This window comes from Leishmania mexicana, chromosome 31 (assembly GCF_000234665.1).
Source record: "Leishmania mexicana MHOM/GT/2001/U1103 complete genome, chromosome 31".
NCBI classification, from domain to species: Eukaryota; Euglenozoa; class Kinetoplastea; order Trypanosomatida; family Trypanosomatidae; genus Leishmania; species Leishmania mexicana.
Genome location: NC_018335.1, coordinates 1,280,945 through 1,299,178, shown reverse-complemented (window position 1 = coordinate 1,299,178; position 18,234 = coordinate 1,280,945). Strand labels below are relative to the sequence as shown.

General features: G+C 59.9%; 4 protein-coding genes across 4 annotated transcripts; all 4 read right to left on the bottom strand.

Annotated features, from left to right (window-relative positions):
• Positions 1–2,050: 2,050 nt before the first annotated feature.
• LMXM_31_3270 (putative chaperonin alpha subunit) lies at positions 2,051–3,691 on the bottom strand (the record flags this gene model as incomplete). Its single annotated transcript, XM_003878129.1, has 1 exon — positions 2,051–3,691. One exon carries the CDS (start codon positions 3,689–3,691, stop codon positions 2,051–2,053), a length of 1,641 nt encoding a protein of 546 aa, XP_003878178.1.
• Positions 3,692–5,397: 1,706 nt separating this feature from the next.
• On the bottom strand, positions 5,398–6,237 carry LMXM_31_3260 (putative glucosamine-6-phosphate deaminase; the record flags this gene model as incomplete). Its single annotated transcript, XM_003878128.1, has 1 exon — positions 5,398–6,237. The coding sequence occupies one exon, from the start codon at positions 6,235–6,237 to the stop codon at positions 5,398–5,400; it is 840 nt and encodes a 279-aa protein (XP_003878177.1).
• Positions 6,238–8,992: 2,755 nt separating this feature from the next.
• Positions 8,993–12,313, bottom strand: LMXM_31_3250 (putative kinase; the record flags this gene model as incomplete). The annotated part of the gene is made up of 1 exon (XM_003878127.1): positions 8,993–12,313. One exon carries the CDS (start codon positions 12,311–12,313, stop codon positions 8,993–8,995), a length of 3,321 nt encoding a protein of 1,106 aa, XP_003878176.1.
• A 2,094-nt stretch (positions 12,314–14,407) lies between these two features.
• On the bottom strand, positions 14,408–18,004 carry LMXM_31_3240 (conserved hypothetical protein; the record flags this gene model as incomplete). Its single annotated transcript, XM_003878126.1, has 1 exon — positions 14,408–18,004. The coding sequence occupies one exon, from the start codon at positions 18,002–18,004 to the stop codon at positions 14,408–14,410; it is 3,597 nt and encodes a 1,198-aa protein (XP_003878175.1).
• Positions 18,005–18,234: the final 230 nt, after the last annotated feature.

Here is an 18,234-nt window from a genome sequence, read left to right as displayed (position 1 = left end):
TCTTGCATGATGCTGTTGCGTGTGTGCGCATGTGTATACGAAGTGAGCAAGGCGCGAGAGGAGAGGGCTGAAGGGAGTTGAAAAGGCGTTGGAGGAGGAAACACATGCACACACGCACAACAGCATCATGCGTCACCGCTTCGGCCTCCATGTGGTAATCCAGCGGCAACGAGGCAGATACGTCAGACGCGTCAGAGGACGCTGCATCATTGCACAACACGCCCGCACACAGAAGCATGAGAGCCATAGCCAGATGTGGAGGGGGGAGTGCCGACGTGCGCAAGAGCACCAATTCGTGCCGCTCCTCCTCCGCAGGATCTATGCAGAGTGCGACAGAGGGAGTGGAGCAGAAGAGAGATCGGTGAGAGTGCCACGCATGCCTCACGTTTGTGTGCGATTTTCTTAGCTTTCGCGGCTTCATTCTCTGTCGGAGTGCCCACCCGCGCACTTGCGTGCTTCTGCGTTTTGTTTCGCTTTGTTCGCTTCCTATCTCAGTGGCGCGCACGTGTGAAGACCTGCCCGCCAACCAGTCACCTGAAGGGGCACCTGTACACACACACACATGCATACGCTTGTGTGAAGGTGGATGGGGGATGCATGGGCACACGGTATTCTTTTTTTTAAGGTGGGTGGCTGCTTTCGCCTTTTCGCCCCTTCACTCACTCACTCACTCACTCACTCTCCCCCTCTGCTAATTACTTAACCCACACGCACCACCGGAGACCACCCTGCACGACCACGGAACGGAAAGAGGAGGGCCGGTTCGAGCGAGCTACACGGTGGTCCATCGACGATTTGCGACAGCATCGCAACAGGAAGGAGGGCACACACGCACGCGAGCACGAGCGCCAAAACTGTAGTTCCCCTTTCACGTCCCTCTCCATCCGCCGAGCTCAAGATCGTCCACACGGCGCGGGAAAGAAAAAAAATAAGCCTCCCCGCAGGTGAAGGCACGCACGCACATCTGATCGTCGCTTTCTCTCACGTGTGCGCTCGCGTTGCCCGCTGCCTTGCGTGTTCGGGCATGTGGACGCCGGAAACGGTGAACTGCACCTCGGCCCTCCCCTTCTGCGCCACACGCCACACGCCCCCTCTCCCACTCCTTTTCCTGCGTTCGACCTCTCCTCTCCAATCTGCATAGGCGTAAATCGAGCGAGCACCTACGACGAGTCTCTGCCACCCGCCGTCAGAGTTCGTGCTCCGATAGATGCATGCGGATGTGTGCATCCTTGCGCACCTCTCGCCGCATCCTTCTTACAGTCCGAGTCGGTTGCGGTACTGGAAGGGAGTCGGCAGACAGACACGCTCAGACAACGCGACGGGGAGGGACACTGGAGACGGACACAGTAAAGGAAACGCCGAAAACATGTCAGAAACGGGAAAACAAAAACGCGACGAGCACACGGAGACGCCTCCCACTTCACCTCCTCCTCCCCCTCCCCATCCTCTCCCTAGCTCTATCTGTGCGGTACGGTTTAGAAATAGCCGTCCTCCACTCGTTGTCCCGGCCGCTCTTCTCTGCCGCCTCCTCTGCCCGCTTCCGTCCGCATAACCCAGTCCTTCAAACAACACGGCATCCACTGCCTTGTTACAGGGTCCGCGCCTTGGCGAAGCGCCTGCGCACGCGCACACGCGCGCGAGTACACGCCCGGTGCGAAGCAGAGGCAGATGTGCAGGCGGGGAGGAAGAGGAGGCTGACAGGAAGAGAGGGACGCGTGCAGCGACTCGACACACAAGGAGACGGCGTAACGATGTAGCAAAGAGCGGAACGACACGGGCACGCAAGCAGAGGACAGAACCGCAGACACGTGCGCTGGAAAGCAACAAGAGTACGGAGCACACGCAGAGAGTGTGAGAGAGAGACGTCGACGCGTGCGCATAGGCATACCTATGCGCACGGCAGCCTTTGGATCGACTTCCTCGTTCTTACTTGGCGAGCGACAATCTATGTGGACGCGCTCTCAACCCCCGTGCCTCGCCTTGGTATCCGGCGTCTGCTGCTGCTCGCTACACCTCGTCCGACTCTCATAATCGGTAGGAAAAGCAGCCCTCAGCGCTGCTGGTCCTCCTCATCAGGGTTGAGGCGAACGCAGTCGTCGATACGCAGCACTGTCACAGCCGCCTCCGTCGCGAACTGCAGGGACTTGACCTTGCTAGGCTTTGGCTCCAGCACACCCGCCTTGATGTTGTTGCGTAGCGTGCCGTTGTGCAGATCCAGTCCGGTAAAGCGCGCCTCCGTCTGCTGACCGCTGCTCTGTGCCTGCGTGTGCTCGACGCGAAGCTTCGCGACGAGGTCCGTGGCGTCGAGGGCAGCATTCAGCGCCAGCACCTTCGGAATGATGAGCAGCGCCTCGGCGTACTCGGCCACCGCCAGCTGCTCGCGTGAGCTCAGTGTGCGGGCAAAGTTTTCCAGGTACACCGACACCGCCGCCTCCACTGAGCCGCCGCCTGCAACGACGCAGCTGGCGTCACACGTGCGCGCCACAGCCCACAGTGCGTCGTTCAGCGCGCGCTCCATCTCCTCTAGCATGAAGTAGTTCGCGCCGCGGCACACGATGGTGGCACACACGGCATTTGAGGTGCCGGCAATAATGATGCAGTCATCGTCACCAATGCGCTCCTCGTACACCTTCTCCGACCGACCGAGCCACTTGGGGTCGAAAACCTCCTCGCCCTCGAGGTCGGACATGGTGTGCACCACCTGCGCGCCGGTAGTCTTGGCGATGCGGCGGATGTCATCCTTCTTGACACGGCGCACGCCAAGCACGTTGTTGTCCACCATGTACTTCATCATGCTATCCTCGATGCCCCACGTCGTCATGATGACGTTGGCGCCGGCCGCGATCATCTTCTGAATGCGCTCCTTCGTGATGTCGAGCTCACGCTGGCGGATCGCCTCGGCCTTGGAGGGGTCCGTGATGGTGATGTTGATGCCAAGCTTCATCTTGACAGCGCGCAGGTCAAAGTCGATGAGGGCAATCTTAGCATCCTTCACCGAGGTCGGCATGCCCTGTGCGGCGCGAGAGAGGTTCATCGCGAAGCCCTGCACCAGCCGTGACTCGTGCAGGCTCCTGCCGTGCTGCAGCAGGATCGACACCGCCTTACGAGGGTAGATGACATCACCAAAGTCGTTAACCGTCTTGACAGACATGATAGCATCCACTACGATCTTCGCGAACAGATCCGCGTCGTTGTTGAGAATCTTGCTCGACATGGAGGTGCGCGCGACGTTCAGCAGCACATCCTTGCCGAGACTGTCCACGGCACAGCCGAGATTGTCGTTCAGGTAGCGCAGTGCCTCACGCATGGCAAGCTTATAGCCGGCAATGATGCTCGTCGCGTGGATGCCCTGCGAAACGAGCTCCTGGGCCCGCTTCAGCAGCTCCGCAGCAAGAATCACGACAGAGGTGGTTCCGTCGCCAATCTCCTTGTCCTGGAGCTGGGCCAGATCAACCAGTAGGCGCGCGGCTGGGTGCTCCACGTCGAGACTTTTCAGGATCGTCGCACCGTCGTTCGTCACCAACACATCACCGACGTCGTCCACCAGCATCTTGTCCAGACCGATGGGGCCCAGCGACGACTTCACGACATTTGCCACGGCCAACGCGGCAGTCACGTTCTCGCGACGAACGGCGATGCCGCTGGTACGGGTGCCGTTGATGCCAAGGGCTGCCTTCTGCTTCGGCTGCATCTTTTCAGCGTGTATGGAGTAGGGTGCAAGGAGGTGCGTGTCGGCCGCTTGTGTGTGTGTGTGTGTATGTGTGTCTGTCTAAAGGTGCTCGAACACAGTCACGGAACCACAGCGCAGCTGAGAGAGTGAGAGGCGGGCGGGCCGAGGGCTAGTTAGGAGCAACGGAGTACTTCGCCAACGTAATTCGCGGCAGGATACACGCGAAATCACTACAAGGAGAAGGAAAAGGTGTGGGAGGGAGGGGGGTATATTACGCTGATGACAGGTCTAAACGCACAGAGAACTGGCGACCCAACAGATGCACATGGAGACGCGCATACGCACACGGATGGCGCCGGGGGAGGGGGCGAGGCGAGTCAGATGGAGAAAGCAGACACCAAAGGTTGTGCCACACACGAATGCATTGGTGTGGCGGCGATGTCGCATGTGAAGGTGTGGGGGGTGCGCGTGATGAAGCACGCCGATGACGTGAAACACAGGAGACGGGGAGGAGAGGGAGGCAACGCAGGAAATTTGGGGAGGAGCAGTGGAGACAGCAGTTCATTGCACGGCAAAGAGCGCCGCGTGTTAGCGCGTCCAGCAGATTCGGACGCGGCGTGGCGGCCTCTTTCCAAGGCATCGCGTACGTGCATGCAGTACAGCACATGCAAACGCCCACACACGCGCACGACCGCCACTGACCCCCAGAGCAGACCCCTCCTGCGCACCGGGCAGCGTATGGTAGCATTACGCGACTGCACCAGCGCTGCAGCGGTAGCGACCACGAAAGCAGGACCATTCTCACGTGTAAGAAGGGCCCATCGGTACCGCCTCCCATGAACCTCGTGCTGAGAGGTGAGGCCACTTCAACTGCAGTCTGCAACGAGTGACTTTTCCGTTTTGCAGCCCACATGCAGCCGCACGCGCATACACGCACAGCTACGGCCACCGCACGCTGAATAGCAGAGCGGGTGTGGGGTCTCGCCGGCAGCCATGGCGGCACGGAGATGAGGGGAGGGGGTGCGCTCGCGGGTGCGGGGAAGCAGAAAGTTGTGCGCAGGCCCCAGCGCACTCTCCGAAAACAGCAGCACCTGGCACAGCAATCTGAGCCCTCCCATCTCGCTCTCTGTGCATGTGGGCATGCAGCGCTGGGCACTGGCACGTGTTTGTAAAAGAAATGTGTCGGCGGAAAAAGGGCAGACAGGCGAACACATATTTCTCGTGTCTTTTCCACGCTGAGCCACCATCACCCATTTCAACCACACCCACGCACGCGCCTACCCTTGGAATATCAGTGATGCCCCCCCTCCCGAACCCTCCATGATCTGCACACGCCCTGCCTGCCCTTCCCTGCGCGTGTGTGTGTGTGTGTGTGTGTGTGTGGTGGAGGGTGCGAGAAAGGAGAAGCGCGCCGGCGAGGCAGGTGGGTTAGCAATGTTGTGCATGGGTGCGGTGAATCACAGTTCAATAAACACGCACACCACACACACACACACGCGCAGGGTCCATCAGCCAAGGAAACACGAGCCAAAGAAAAAAATAAGAAAGAAAGCGAAAGTGAAACATGTAAGGGAACAGGACAGCGGGGAGGGGACGAAGACGGAGGGCAGCGAAGTTGTCTGCGTGTAGTTTGCCACAATGGAGGAGACGCGCTGCTGCACCCTCCGGGCACGCGGCCCGGCAGCGGAGACGATGGGCATGCTTACACGTGGGCGTAACACAAAAGCCTACAGCTTCGAATAGGTACGATTCATGTTGCTCTGGCGCTCCTCCAGCGCTTTCTCCGTGTTCAGCAGCAACTTGAAGTAGCGCGTCGTCCGCACCTTCAGCTCCAGCGTCGCGTCCTCGTCCAGGCACAGCACCGCGGCGGGGTGCATCTGGAGCATCGTTGCAGTGCACATGTGTGTGATCCCGCCCTCCACGCACCGCGCGACCGCGAGAGCCTTGCCGGCACCAGTGGCAATCATCAGCACAACCTTGGCCTCCATGATTGTGCGCAGCCCAACCGTTAGCGCCATCGTCGGCACACGCGACACGTCGTTGTCAAAGAACCGCGCGTTGCTCTCCCTCGTCTCCGCGTTCAGGCTCTTGACGCGCGTGCGGCTGTACAGGCTGCTCCCGGGCTCGTTGAACGCAAGGTGTCCGTCCGTCCCGATCCCGGCGAGGAACAGGTGGATGCCGCCAACAGCCCGGATCTTCTCCTCGTACTGACGGCACTCCTCGATCAGATCCGGCGCGTTTCCGTTCAGGATGTGCCGGTTCTGCTCGGGGATGTCTACGTAGTCGAAGAAGTTGTGCTTCATGAAGTAGTGGTAACTCTCCGGGTGGTCCGCTGGCAGCCCCACATACTCGTCCATGTTGAACGTGATCACGTTCTTGAACGACACGCGGCCCTCGCGGTACGCAACGATCAGTTTCTGGTACGTGCGCATCGGCGTCTCGCCCGTCGGCAGCCCAAGCACAAACGGCCGGTCTACCGTTGGCTTGAAATCGTTGATGGACTTGATCACGTAATTAGACGTGTAGTCCGCCACCTTGTCCGCCGTCTCGGAGATGACGATCCGCATGGTCGATACAAGTATGTACAATGGGGGGGGGGGGGTACTGGCTACCAGTCAAAGGAGGGGACAAGAGGTTCAGCGTAGTGGCAAGTGGCAATCGTAGACGAAAACCTGAAGCGCGTGTGCTTGTGGGCTTGTGTGGGTATGTGGGTGGGTGTGGGGGGAGGGGGGTGTTTGTTTTTTTGCAGGAGGAGGAGGAGGCAGGATGAAGACAGAATAAGAGGAAAGCACTGTCGAGGAGGCCCGCTGCACGCACTCAGGCGCCTACAGTGCTGATCGACTTGATTCCAGGGTAGCCTACACCTGGGGACAGTTGTCTGTGCACCCCAGGAGCAGCAGGCAGAGAGATGGGACGACGATGCAGTGGCTCACGCAGAGGAAGCAGCGCCCCCCCCCCAGCGTTCGCAGGAGAGATACTTCTATGGGTGTTGTCGATCATCGTCGCCTCAGCACGCGCCGCCTTCTTTCACACCTGTGCTCACGTATTCTTGCGTTGTTTGTCGTTCCGTTACGGACTGCAGCACCAGCTTCCAAAAATGCACAGTCAGAGATACCAAGCGCCACTCAAGCGCGCACGTCCACAACCACGAACAGCTTCACGAAGGCAGTCATGGTAAGAAAGCAGAAAGAAAGGACGACATCGACAGCCAGACAAGAGAGAGGGTATCTACATACAGCTTAGCGCACCCACAGACATGCTCGTAGCGTACAGACACACGCACTGACGCACGAGCACCTACAGACGTACAGGTGTACACATGTATACGCGCAGAAAAAAAAGGAGCCTCGCGTACGAATGCAAAGTTCAAAAGGAAGAAAGGGAACAAGAGGCGGAGATCCTTGAAGTAAGCACAGAAAATCGACAAAGACACGCACACGGCGGCGGGCAGGCGGCGGGCAGGCGGCGGGCAGGCGGCGGGCAGGCGGCGGGCAGGCGGCGGGCAGGCGGGGGGCGGGATGAGTACATCAGTAAAGTCGTGAAACCTATTAAGACCGAGGAAAAGAGCAGAGAGACAAAGAGCTGCAGCAGCGACCTTCAAATGAAGCGAAGCAACAAAAAAGAAAACGAAGAGAATAAAAGCATGTTGAGCGACATCTGCTTTGCTTTTCTGAGTCTACGGTTCTCTTCGGTGCGATGTCGGCATCTGTGGGCGTAGGGTGAGGGGGGGGATGGTGGGCGGGAAAAGGGAAAGACACGAGAAAGAGGGGAGAGGAGGGCATCAAAGCGAGAGGCACAGCAGGATAGTCATCCACGCACAGAATGAGGAGGGGGCCCTTTCGCAGAGAAGGAGAGAGAGACGGCAGCAGTGGTGGGTGAGGAGTGTCGAAGAAAAAGAAGGAGCGGTGCGTGAGCCTACGCGCACAAATCTGCAAGTCGCGTTGGCATTGAAGTGTCGGATGCCTCTCGCACACTGCAAAGAAATGGCGTCTCCCCTTGACTAGCCCTTCGACTGCAACGGGATACCTCTTCCCCGTCTCCTCCATTCAAACCACGTCTCCGCCCGCCACCACCCACCCACCCCCCTCCCGCACACCCATAAGCAACGGCCTAGGAATATATATCATCAAAGACGTGTCATACATGGGAAACGCCCTTCACACGTACATGTGTCTGGTGAAGATAAGGGGACAGAGAGCGGCTGAGCCAAAAGAAGAACTGCAAAGAGCCTACATCAGCACGCCCGCAGAAGGTAGGGATAAAGGGCGAGATGAGCACTTCGCGCGTGCTGTGCTTGTCGCGGAGCTTCCTCGTGAGCTGTTGCGACCGTATGTCTTCTCGAGTGTTCCATGCGCACGGCGTTGATGGACGCCTTCCTGCTGCTGCTTCATCCATGTTGTGCGTTCGAAGTCGCTCGCTCGTCTAGTTATTAAGAAGCTCTCTGCGCCATCTCAGCCGTGACGTCTTTGAGGATGGAGAACAAGGGGGAGAGAGGGAGAGAGGGAGAGAGGGAGGTCAAAATCTTTGCACAACAGACGTGAACAACGAGTAAAAAAGAGACCTAAGAACGACGACAGCCCCGTGGGATTCGCACCAGCTCCATCACACAATACCCGCACCTTTGCCCTTGGAGAGGGTAGGGGGTGGGGGCGGAGTTGTTTCGTCTGTTCCACCCCCTACCACCACTACCATCGACACCACCGAAAAAAGGAAGAAACAAACAAAGTGTTACTGTACCGCCTGATACAGTGTGGGTGGGTGGGTGTGCGTGCGTGTGTCCGTGGTGCGGGGTGAGGAGAGAAGTAAAGCATGCGCCTTCTCAGCCTCTCTCTATCTCACCCACGTCAGCTCCGGCGACAGCGCGGCAGGAAGGTGACAGCGAAAGGAACACTCAAGAGGCTCGGGAAGAGACGGAGACGAAATGGAAAAGTAGCGCACAAGATAGACTGTGGTAGCGGCGGCGTTGCCTTGTGCGGTGTGCGCACTCGTACGCGCCCCTCCCACCCTCCATCCGGCCCCCTCAACAACAGGAGAGCGCGCGCAACGCATGCGCACACAAACGTACGACAAGGAAGGAACGAGAACGAGAAGCGACGAAATCATACAACGCAGAACAGCGAAAACAGAGCGAAGTGGGAGGAGCGAGCCAGCCAACACACCCACGTGCCGCTCCCTCCCCCAACCCCCTGCCCCCCCCGAATGACGTGAGAGAGCAAGGGAGGATGTGGCATCCTGTGCATCGGAGGACAACAACAGGACAACAGAAAGCAGAAAAAAGAAGCCCGTGCACTACTGTGCATTGGATTTACGGCACAAAGCTGGTCAGATGCCAGTATCGGGGGATGCAGCTGTGGCGGCATTAAACTGGGGCGTTTTGCCGTCGCCGCTGCCACCATCCTCCTTCGCGAGCTGCGGCTGGTGCTGTATCTGCCGCGCAGGCGTCAGCGAGTGACGGGAGCCAATGCTGCTGGTTGTGTTTGCGATGCCGCTGCCGCGGTGGTCGGCAATCTTCTTCTTGAGCCTCTGTAGGGTCTGCCGCTGCTGGGCCCCGCACACATCACCGTCCACCTTTGAGGCCCTCGCAAAGGGGTGGTACGGCGCGCCATACATAATGCTGGTTGCTTGATAGGAAGACGTCGTGGAGCTATCTGTGCAGCCAATGGAACCCACAGCGCCGTTGCCAGTTCGGCCGTGTGTCGCGACGGCATTCTTCTTCTGCACTCGGCGGGTCGCCATCAGCTCGTCACTATCGCGGTTGTTGCCGTGCACCGCGCACGCAACTATAGGACGTCGAGCGCGACTTGTAACGCATGTGTTGGTGTCGTTGCCGTCCCCACCAACCACCGGGATCACGGTCTCGCCTCCGTTGTTGTTGGTGTGCGAGCGTGTGTGGTGGACGTAGCTGCTCTTGTTCGCGTCGCCGGCGGACTTGGCCGGCGGCGGCCCGGAGACGTTGCGAAGCGCTGATAAAGCCATCAAGGTAGCCGTGGCTCGCTGAGAGGCACCGCCGTCAGGGTGCAGTGGTCCGTCCAGTCGAGGCTGCGACTGCTGGCGATGGCGCTGATCACTACCCTGGAGAGCATGTGTTGAGGCAGCCAACGGTTTACATCGCCGCTCCTTGCGTGGCTGTGGGCCGGTTGCGTCGACGTTTCGGTTACGGGTGGAATCAGGTGCGCTCGGGCCTGCACCAACACCGTGCAGGTGCGGTTCGGCAGTGTGGACTCCGTCTGACTCTGGGGACAGCAAGCGGTGCCGTTGCTGCTGACCCAGCACATGAGAGAGCGACTGTGACACCGTTGACTTCAAAGAGTTCACCACCGAGGCGAACCCCGCACGGTAAGCCACTACGTCCGACGCGTTCCCTGGGACAGGGCGACGCGATGCGCTGCCGCTGACGGGCCCCACAGCCTTGTCTTGCAGGCGGCTCGTGTTACTCTTGTGCCTGGCGGACTTGCGCTTCTTCACTTCGCTGGCGGCCGTTGAGACACTTGAGTTCGAGAGGCCGAGCCGTGGCTTAGCGACGCTCGAGCCAGTCGTCTCAATGTTTGCCTTGCCATGAGAAACGCCATCGTTCACCGACGAGGCTGCAGCGAGTGGGTTGCGCGTGCGGACGTGGAAGGACGACATCGAGGTCTCGGCAGAGAGTGAGGTGTGCGGCTGAGGCTGCTCCGCCGCTGGTGTCTGCCGTTCCGACTGTAAGTGGCGCGGGAGGTGCAGGGATAGGGCAGGGAGGTCCTGCAGACACTCTGCCAGCGGAGCACCGTGGGTGGCGGTGAGCGGCGGCGGCGAAAAAGCTGTGGCCGTCGTTGCCGCGGCTTTCTCCGCTGACGCCGGCTTCAAAGCTCGGTGGCTCAGCACAGCCGTCTCGCCACCATCCTTTCCTGGTGCTGCGGTTGTCAGGAGAGCCCGCATGTTACTCTCTGCCACTCCGTGCGACGGCAGCGGTGGCGACACGTTTGTCTTTTCGCCTTCGCGCCTCGGCTCGTGAGAGTCACCGCCATCGCGAACTCCGTTGGGCGGAAGTGTGGCCGATGCCCGTGGATGGTCGCTGATGTGCCTGGCCGGTTCACCCTTGGTGCCGTCTGTCGTCACAGCGTACTCGGTGTCGTTGCTGATGCTTGCGCTGCTGCGCCGGTGTAATTCGGTCTCTGCTAAACTGCTATTCCGCTTCTTCTTTTTATCTCGCGTAGTTGATGCGTTGATGGTCTGCGATGTCTGCAGCGGCAGTGCCGCCCCACACGAGCGGGAGAGCGGATCAGCTTTGGTAAAGGCCTCGGCCACCTCTGCTGGAGTAGCCTGTGCCGGTGACGACACCACAGTGCTCGAAGAGGTGGGCATCTGATTCAAGTAGTCCGTCAGCGCCGCAGCGATGGCCCTCTCCGAGCTAACGTTGAGGATCATCGGCAGCTGCAGGGGATGCTCAGACGCCGTCTTGTGTGGAGACGTCAACCTGAGCGTTGGTGCGCCTGCACCTTTGCCCTTGCCGGGGTTGGCGTCGTGCGCGGCAGGCTTGAGCGCCGTCTTCGAGATGTGTGGTTCGCTAAAGCTGTTTTTGGCCGTGGGCGGTTGTTGTCCCTGCAGCGCCGGTGAAATATTCTCACTCGAGCGGCGCGTGTGTGGAGGCACGACGGCGTCTGCCTTGATGTCGCCTCCTAAAGCAGCTGCCTGATCCGGCGCACGCCGCTGTGTCGAAGGCGCCGACGTCGTGGGAGTGGACCGCAGCTGAGGCAGGCCCGTTGCAGCCCGCAGCTCGGCCTCATAGCGATCGCGGAAGCCGTCACGCGTGAAGTAGGGGAGCTCCATAAGCTCCGTGCACGTCAGCCGCTGCGCCGGGTCCGTGTGGAGACAAGAGCTGAGGAACTCGATCCAGTCGTTCGACTCGCGATGGTAGCGATCCTTGAGCGTGTACAGGATGTCGGTGTGCGGAAAGCTGATGCCGTTGTACAGCGGGTTGTGCATGAAGATGAAAACTAGGCGCTGCGGCACTGGCCCGCAGGTCTGCATAATCAGGCATAGCTGGTCTAGGTCCGACTCGCCGGGGAAGAGTGGCTGTCCATCGGAGAGCTCGGCAAACATGCACCCTAGCGCCCACACGTCCACCGGCTTGCCGTAGGCCACGTCTCCGACGAGCAGCTCCGGCGCCCTATACCAGCGCGTTGCCACGTAGTCTGTGTACTTGCCTTTGGCCGACGTCTGTCGAGCAAAGCCAAAGTCGCAGAGCTTCAGCAGTCCTGATTCGTCGATGAGCACATTTTCCGGCTTCACGTCGCGGTGTATGATGTTTTGATTGTGGCAGAACTCGATACCGCGCAGCAGTTGGTAGGTGTAGCGGCGCAGTTCGTGGCGGTGGAAACCGCGCGTGGTGCTCTCCAGAAGCTGCAGGATCGTGTGATCAATGAACTCAAACACGAGGTAGAGCTTACCCTCCCTGCGGAAGACGTCCTCTAAGCGGATCACGTTGGGGTGCTGCAGCAGCTGCAGCATGCGCACTTCGCGGGAGGAGGTCTTGCGGACGTGCTCATCCTGCTCTGTCTGCTTAAAGCGCTTGATGGCGACAAGCTTCCCCGTTACGCGGCTTCGGGCCTTGACAACCACGCCGTAGGTGCCCTCGCCGAGGATGCCGAGTGTCTCGTAGGCCTCCATCGACTTCAAGGCTCAGCTTGTACAGCGATATGGAGACTTCGGCTCGTGGGTAGCACGACAAGAAAATAGCACCGGCCCACATGGGAGGTACGAAGAAGAAAGACGCAAGCACACAAGCGTGCGCGCGAGAACCAAAGGTATTGAGAGGAGTGCGGCAGCCAACCATGTACACGCACATACCGTCCCCCAACACTAAATCAAATACACGAAAAGACTTCAACAGGAAAGATGATGAAAGGGAGGGAGGGAGGAGGGGGCAACGTGCCAGCCAAATACAGCACCGTTGTTGGTTGTGTGCGGTGGCGGGAGGGCACGGCGCCTCTCTTGAAGCGCGGGTCCAAAAACACAACGACCGAGAGAAGTACAAAACACGCAACAACGCAGCAGCTTAGCCCCCACCCCACAGTCTGCGCGTGTGTGTATGTGTGTGTGCCTCCCTTTTTTATTTCTCTTGGTCTCCTCTATGGTCCTCGTTCCGCTCCAGAGCAGAAGACACGCAGACGCGGACCGTCGTCGTGCGCAGAGGAAGATAAGCGGCCGTGGATGCGCTGTGTGTGTGTGTCCGAGTCTTCCAGCGCTCCTCCTCTCTCGAGTGTATACAGCGTTGGCTGAGGAAAGGGGGCGAGACGAGGGGAGGTTGCAGAGAGGCGATGTGGGCGGGGAGGAGCAAGCAAGCGGCCAACAAGACCCGCAAGCACGTCCACACGAGTACCCGCGGCGCTACGGAAGAATTCTAAAGCGAAAAGGCACCGTTCCAGATTCTCTGCGTTGGTGTGTTCCAGTTTGAAATAGTAAAGGAGAAGTGAGAACAAGGAAAAATAACGAGTTGCTCACCCGCGCCGCAAGACGTCGCCCTCACGGCTGGGCAAGACTAGTCGGCACGTGAGGGGAGAAGACAGTCTCAGAGGACGGGCAGGGGGGTGACACAAACTGTAGGCGCAGACGGCACGCAAGCATGTGCTGTACACAGAAAAAGCGGAAAAGGAGGAAGACAAGAGAAGCGGGGCAGCGGCTCAACTCGCACCCGATGAAATAAAGGCAGAACAACAACAACGGAAACGCTCAGCTCTGCCAAGGACGGACGGAAGGAGGGAAGGAAGGCGTCAAGAGGAGGAGAATAGGGAGGAGATGCGGCCCCCCGGTGGGAGGGAGGGGGGTAGAGAACGAGAAGGAAAAAGAAAACAACAGCACAGCCGCATGCCAGCGTTTACGGTGCTACTTTCTCGGTTGCTCTTCGTTTCGCTTGTATATATATATATATATGTGTGTGTGTGTGTGTGTGCCTGTGCGTCGTCCCTCTCCGTGATTATAGACGGCTCGCTGATGTCGTGGAGAAAGTCCGAGAAGCGAGAAGGGAGGCACCGTCGGAGTGGAGACAGCCAGAAGACTCCACAAACCCAAAAAAAAGAAGATAGTGAACTTCGGTCTGACGGCACTACCATAATCACACACCAACAAACACACCGTTGGGCTTAGCGCACACACACACGGCGCCGCGCCAACGCAAGATTGTGTGCCGCTGTGGGTGTGCGTGGGGTTTATGTGGTTCCGCTGTGTCCGCTGTGTGTGTGTGTTTGCTCAGCGATCCGCCCGAATCCCCTTTTTTTGCACTGCGGCGATGCACACAACGCACGAGGCGGATGCAGGTGCACACCCACAGATATATATATATATGGAAGTGCAAACGCGATTGTGCGCGTTCGATGGCACATCAAGAGAAAACGGGAGGCGGTTCGAGGATGGGAGAAGAGGCGCAGAGACAACAGAGCATGCTGCGTGCTGGGGGAGAGGAGACAGCATCCCTCCCTCCAATGGAAAGCCGCACCGAAGGCGGAGAAGAGGCACGCACACACACATATATATATGTATGTACGTACATGTATATACACATATACACAAGTGAGGTCGGGGATCCGTGTGCGAGGCACATAGACCTCACGTGATTGCACCAGGGCATACACACATCCGCTCTCGCACATTTCTTTTCTGTTGTTCCAGTATGCTCGTGTCAGTGGTTTTCGAGTCTTCTGCGCACGAGCGCTTCTCGCCTTACTCGAGGCTCCACGCTCGCGCCGGCATGCATACCGAGTAGTATTAGGGCACGGTAGCAGAGAGCGTACGCAGCACGAGCGCGAGAGCTTCCCGTACGGCGCGCGCGTTTGTGTGTAGAGGCTCCAGAAAAAGATAAGTGGACAATGGCGGCTCCGTGGCGCAACCGCCGCGGTGCGCGCAAGCGTCGTCGTCCGCGCCGGATTGTGAAGTGGAGGAGGAGAAACGGCGGTCAGAGGCAAAACACTGCATGGCGCGCTCGTGTAGCGTTTTCGCGCCAAGGCACGCGTTGAAAACAGTACCGTTCGCCGCCTCCGAGAGCATCACGTCCACGCTTTCGTGGTAGACGTGCAGCACAGGTTGGCCGGGTACCGACGAAGATGCCTCGACAGCAGCGCGGAGGGCCTCGACCCACAATCGTCGTCGCGCATGCGGCCCACGAGGAGGAGGAGAGGCTCGGGCACTGTACAGTGGAGACAATGCATGTCCCGATGCGCCGCTCCTCTCAATCAGCGGCTCCGCTAGCCGAGTCACCATCGCTGCACACGACTCGCACAGGATTGCCAACACGAAGCGTATTGCGGCGTGGTCCTGCGGAACAACGCCGATGCCCCACGAAACGGCGCTAGGGGATGCGAAAGGCCCCGAACCCGCGACGCCCGCCTCATCGAACGTCGCCGCGGCATCGGCACAGGCCGGCGACAGCGAGAGCCGCCGCATCAACCACCGTGCCTGTCTCGCCAGAGACACGAAGAAGGCGCCGCCGCCGCGAACGGCACCGGGAATGTTTGCATGGGCAGTGCGAGTTGCATCCCGCATAGAAGTCGACATATCGGTCTCATTTGTACAAGGGCTCGGTAGCGCCTCTAGCAGTGCCAAGGCCGCCTTGCGCAGCAGCCCCCCGTACAGCACGGTCTGCTGCTGAGTCGGAGCCAGGAGAAGAACAGAAGGTAGCAGCGGCTGCCACAGCTCTGACCCGTCAACCGCAGCGTTCCAGGTGTCCGCGTCGGCGCCGCATATTGCTCGGTGATCAGCACGGCGCTCACCAGTTTGTGTGCGGAAGCAATCACCAGCATCGGTCAAAGAAGGCGTGACTACAGGGTGCAGCGCCGCCATGAACACGCGGCCGTCGTACAACCGGGACGCGCCCCCTTCTTCCGAGGCAACCACTGCAGCGCACCTCATCACGAACTCCTCTGCACATGAGGAGTGCTGTGACTGCAAGAGGGCAGAAATATGGCACAGCTCTATCACGTCGAGCACCCCGCAGTGGGCCACCTCACAGATGCCGCTAGGTCTACTCGAGCCGCGTGCTTCATCGAAGCTGCACGGATGGCGCAGCACATCGCAGCATAGCACTACCGGGAGGAGCGGCAGAGAAGAGGGCGCCGAGGGCACAACCTGATCAGCTCTGGTCGTCCCCGAAACCCTGCTCCTCACCTGAAGTCTCGAGAAACCGCTCAGGGAGACCTGGTCCACAACGTACACGCAAATTGGCGGCTCACGCTGGCACGCCGCGTCCAGCAGCGAAACCGCAGCAGCTCTCGTGGGGGCGTCGGCGGCATCCGCAAAGAGCAACAAGGTACCGTCGTCTGCTGTAGCTTCCCTGAACGCCCCTCGGACCTCGCAGAGTCGCTGGTGCAGCTGGGGAAGGTGGCGGTAGCCAAACACCTTCACAAAGGTGGGCAGCCTCTCCGGGGTGACCACCACACGCGCGTCGTGAAGGAGTGCGTAGACGAACAGCCGTATTGCAGCAAGCCAGAGACACTGCTCAAGGTTGCGGGTCGACGTGACCGCTTGCGCAAATGGCCCACTATGGATCACATGCGCCGTCAGCATAGATATCACCCGATCCTCTGTGGGGGAGGTGTCCGCACAACGGAAAGGCGATAGCAGTGAGGCGAAAGTCGTTCTTTGTCCCGGCGCAACTGCGCTCGGGCGCGCCACAGTCCGTTTGCCTGCGCCGCGGGCCTCCCATAATGCAAAGTCGTCGTCCGTCCCGTTGTTGTCATCCTCACAACCTTCGTCGCCGTCACACGCTTCTCCCCTCTGTGCATCAAACGAGGCGTGGAGCGTGCGCTGACTGGCCAACGTCTCTGGCGGTGGCAGCCAGCCGCCTTCTGGATCGACGCGCAGCAGCAGCACACGAAGTGGATGCCGACGCAGTACCGTGCCGTCTGGCGCCACCGACGCAGGCGGTCCTTGAAGGAAGAAGCGCGAGGACGCGCTGTCTCGGGCGAGTGGTGCGAGGCAAACGTTGTTGGGTATTAAGCAGGAAAGCGTGATGGGACCTGCCAGAGGTGGCGGCAGCGCTGACACTGTTCTGGAAGCGGCGCCATTCCGGTCAGAGTGCGTCAACTCACAGGCAAACGCCTGTTCTGGTGTGTGCACCAGCGTCTGCAGCGCGTGGTATGCGTACCGAAAGATCCTGGTCACGTCACTCCTGCGCGTTGTCGAGGGATCTCCGGCGCGGTCAGGGAGAGCAAGAAAAGGCCAGCACAGATACTGGCGCACTAGTCCGTGCAAGGTTTCAAGTACAGTGCCTTCCACCTCGGTGGACAGAACGTGCCACAGCACAGCGCTAAGAGGGAGAAAGGCATCGGGCACGGCGCACGCGAAACCGGTATTTCCGTCGCCCGCGCAGTCGCAGTTCCTCGTGCGCGCTGACGACGCGGTGATGGGTGTGGAGTGGGCCGTTGAACTACTGCCGAGCCACGCGTCTGATGCGGTGCCTCGCAGCAGAGACTCAAAGTCATCGTAATCCCCAGCTGGCCGCAAATCCACCTCCACGCATCGCTCTGTGAGGTAGTCGAGCCAGTCCACATAAACCGAGTCATCATCCTCCGGGTGCAACAACGTAGAGGAGGTGGTGGTAGCGGTACGAGCACCGCCGCCTCGAGAAGAGCGCCGCACACAGAGCTGCCAGCCCCCACGAGTGCTGAGGAGGCGCAGTACGCGCAGCAGGCGTCGGCGGGGGCCACGATCGGCGCTGCCTCTTCCGCTAAGTCTCGATGGGTCGGCGAGACGGCCCGCGGCCTCTGACATCTCATCGAAGAAGACAAACGGCCTGCACAACGCCACTGCCCGTTGCATTGGTGGGCTGTGGTGATAGAGATGTGCGCTGGTGGACCGCGTCGCCCAGTCGGCGTCCCACCACTCCGCGCAGTGCGACAGCATCGTTGCGTAGAGGGCGGTCTTGCGGCCCACACCGTCCGTTGCTGCCACAACGCACGTCAGAGAAGATGGCGAGGCAGATGCACCGGTGTGGCGAGGAGGCGACCCGTTTGTGCTGGTGAGGTGCAGCAGCGTTTTCAGGAAAAACCCGTACCAGTCGATGGTGGAATGAACGCGCCCCGACAGGGAGCGTGGCACCTCTGCAGCGTCCTGCTCTACTGCCTCCCCTGCACCGCCGTCATCGGTTGCAGGCGCTGCTGGCACCCCAGGTGTCTCTGCAGTCAACGATGCAATTACGTGTCCTACGTGAGGCCTCGCCAATACAAATTCGCCCCCCGAGACAGCTGCAGACGCCTGCATCGGTAGAGGGCGCAGCCGCAGGGACAGGCCAAACGGCACCTCGGTCAAGATCTCATTCTGCACCCATGCAGAGAAGTGGCTGGCGGACTGTAGTTGGATCCGCGGCATTCGATGAAGCACAGACGCATGCGCACATCGAGGCTGGTCTGTGTATGTGTGCACAGGGGAGGGGACAGCACGGATCGAGCTTGCGCGCACGCGTGCTCGGGCTGGAGACACACACACAGAAAAGAAAGGGGCGCCACGCTGTGCCCTCTCCTGTGGCGCCACACGTAGAAGAGTTCAAGGAGAGGGGGTTCACGTGGCGCGAACGCAAGGAGTGAGAGAAGCGCGTGTGT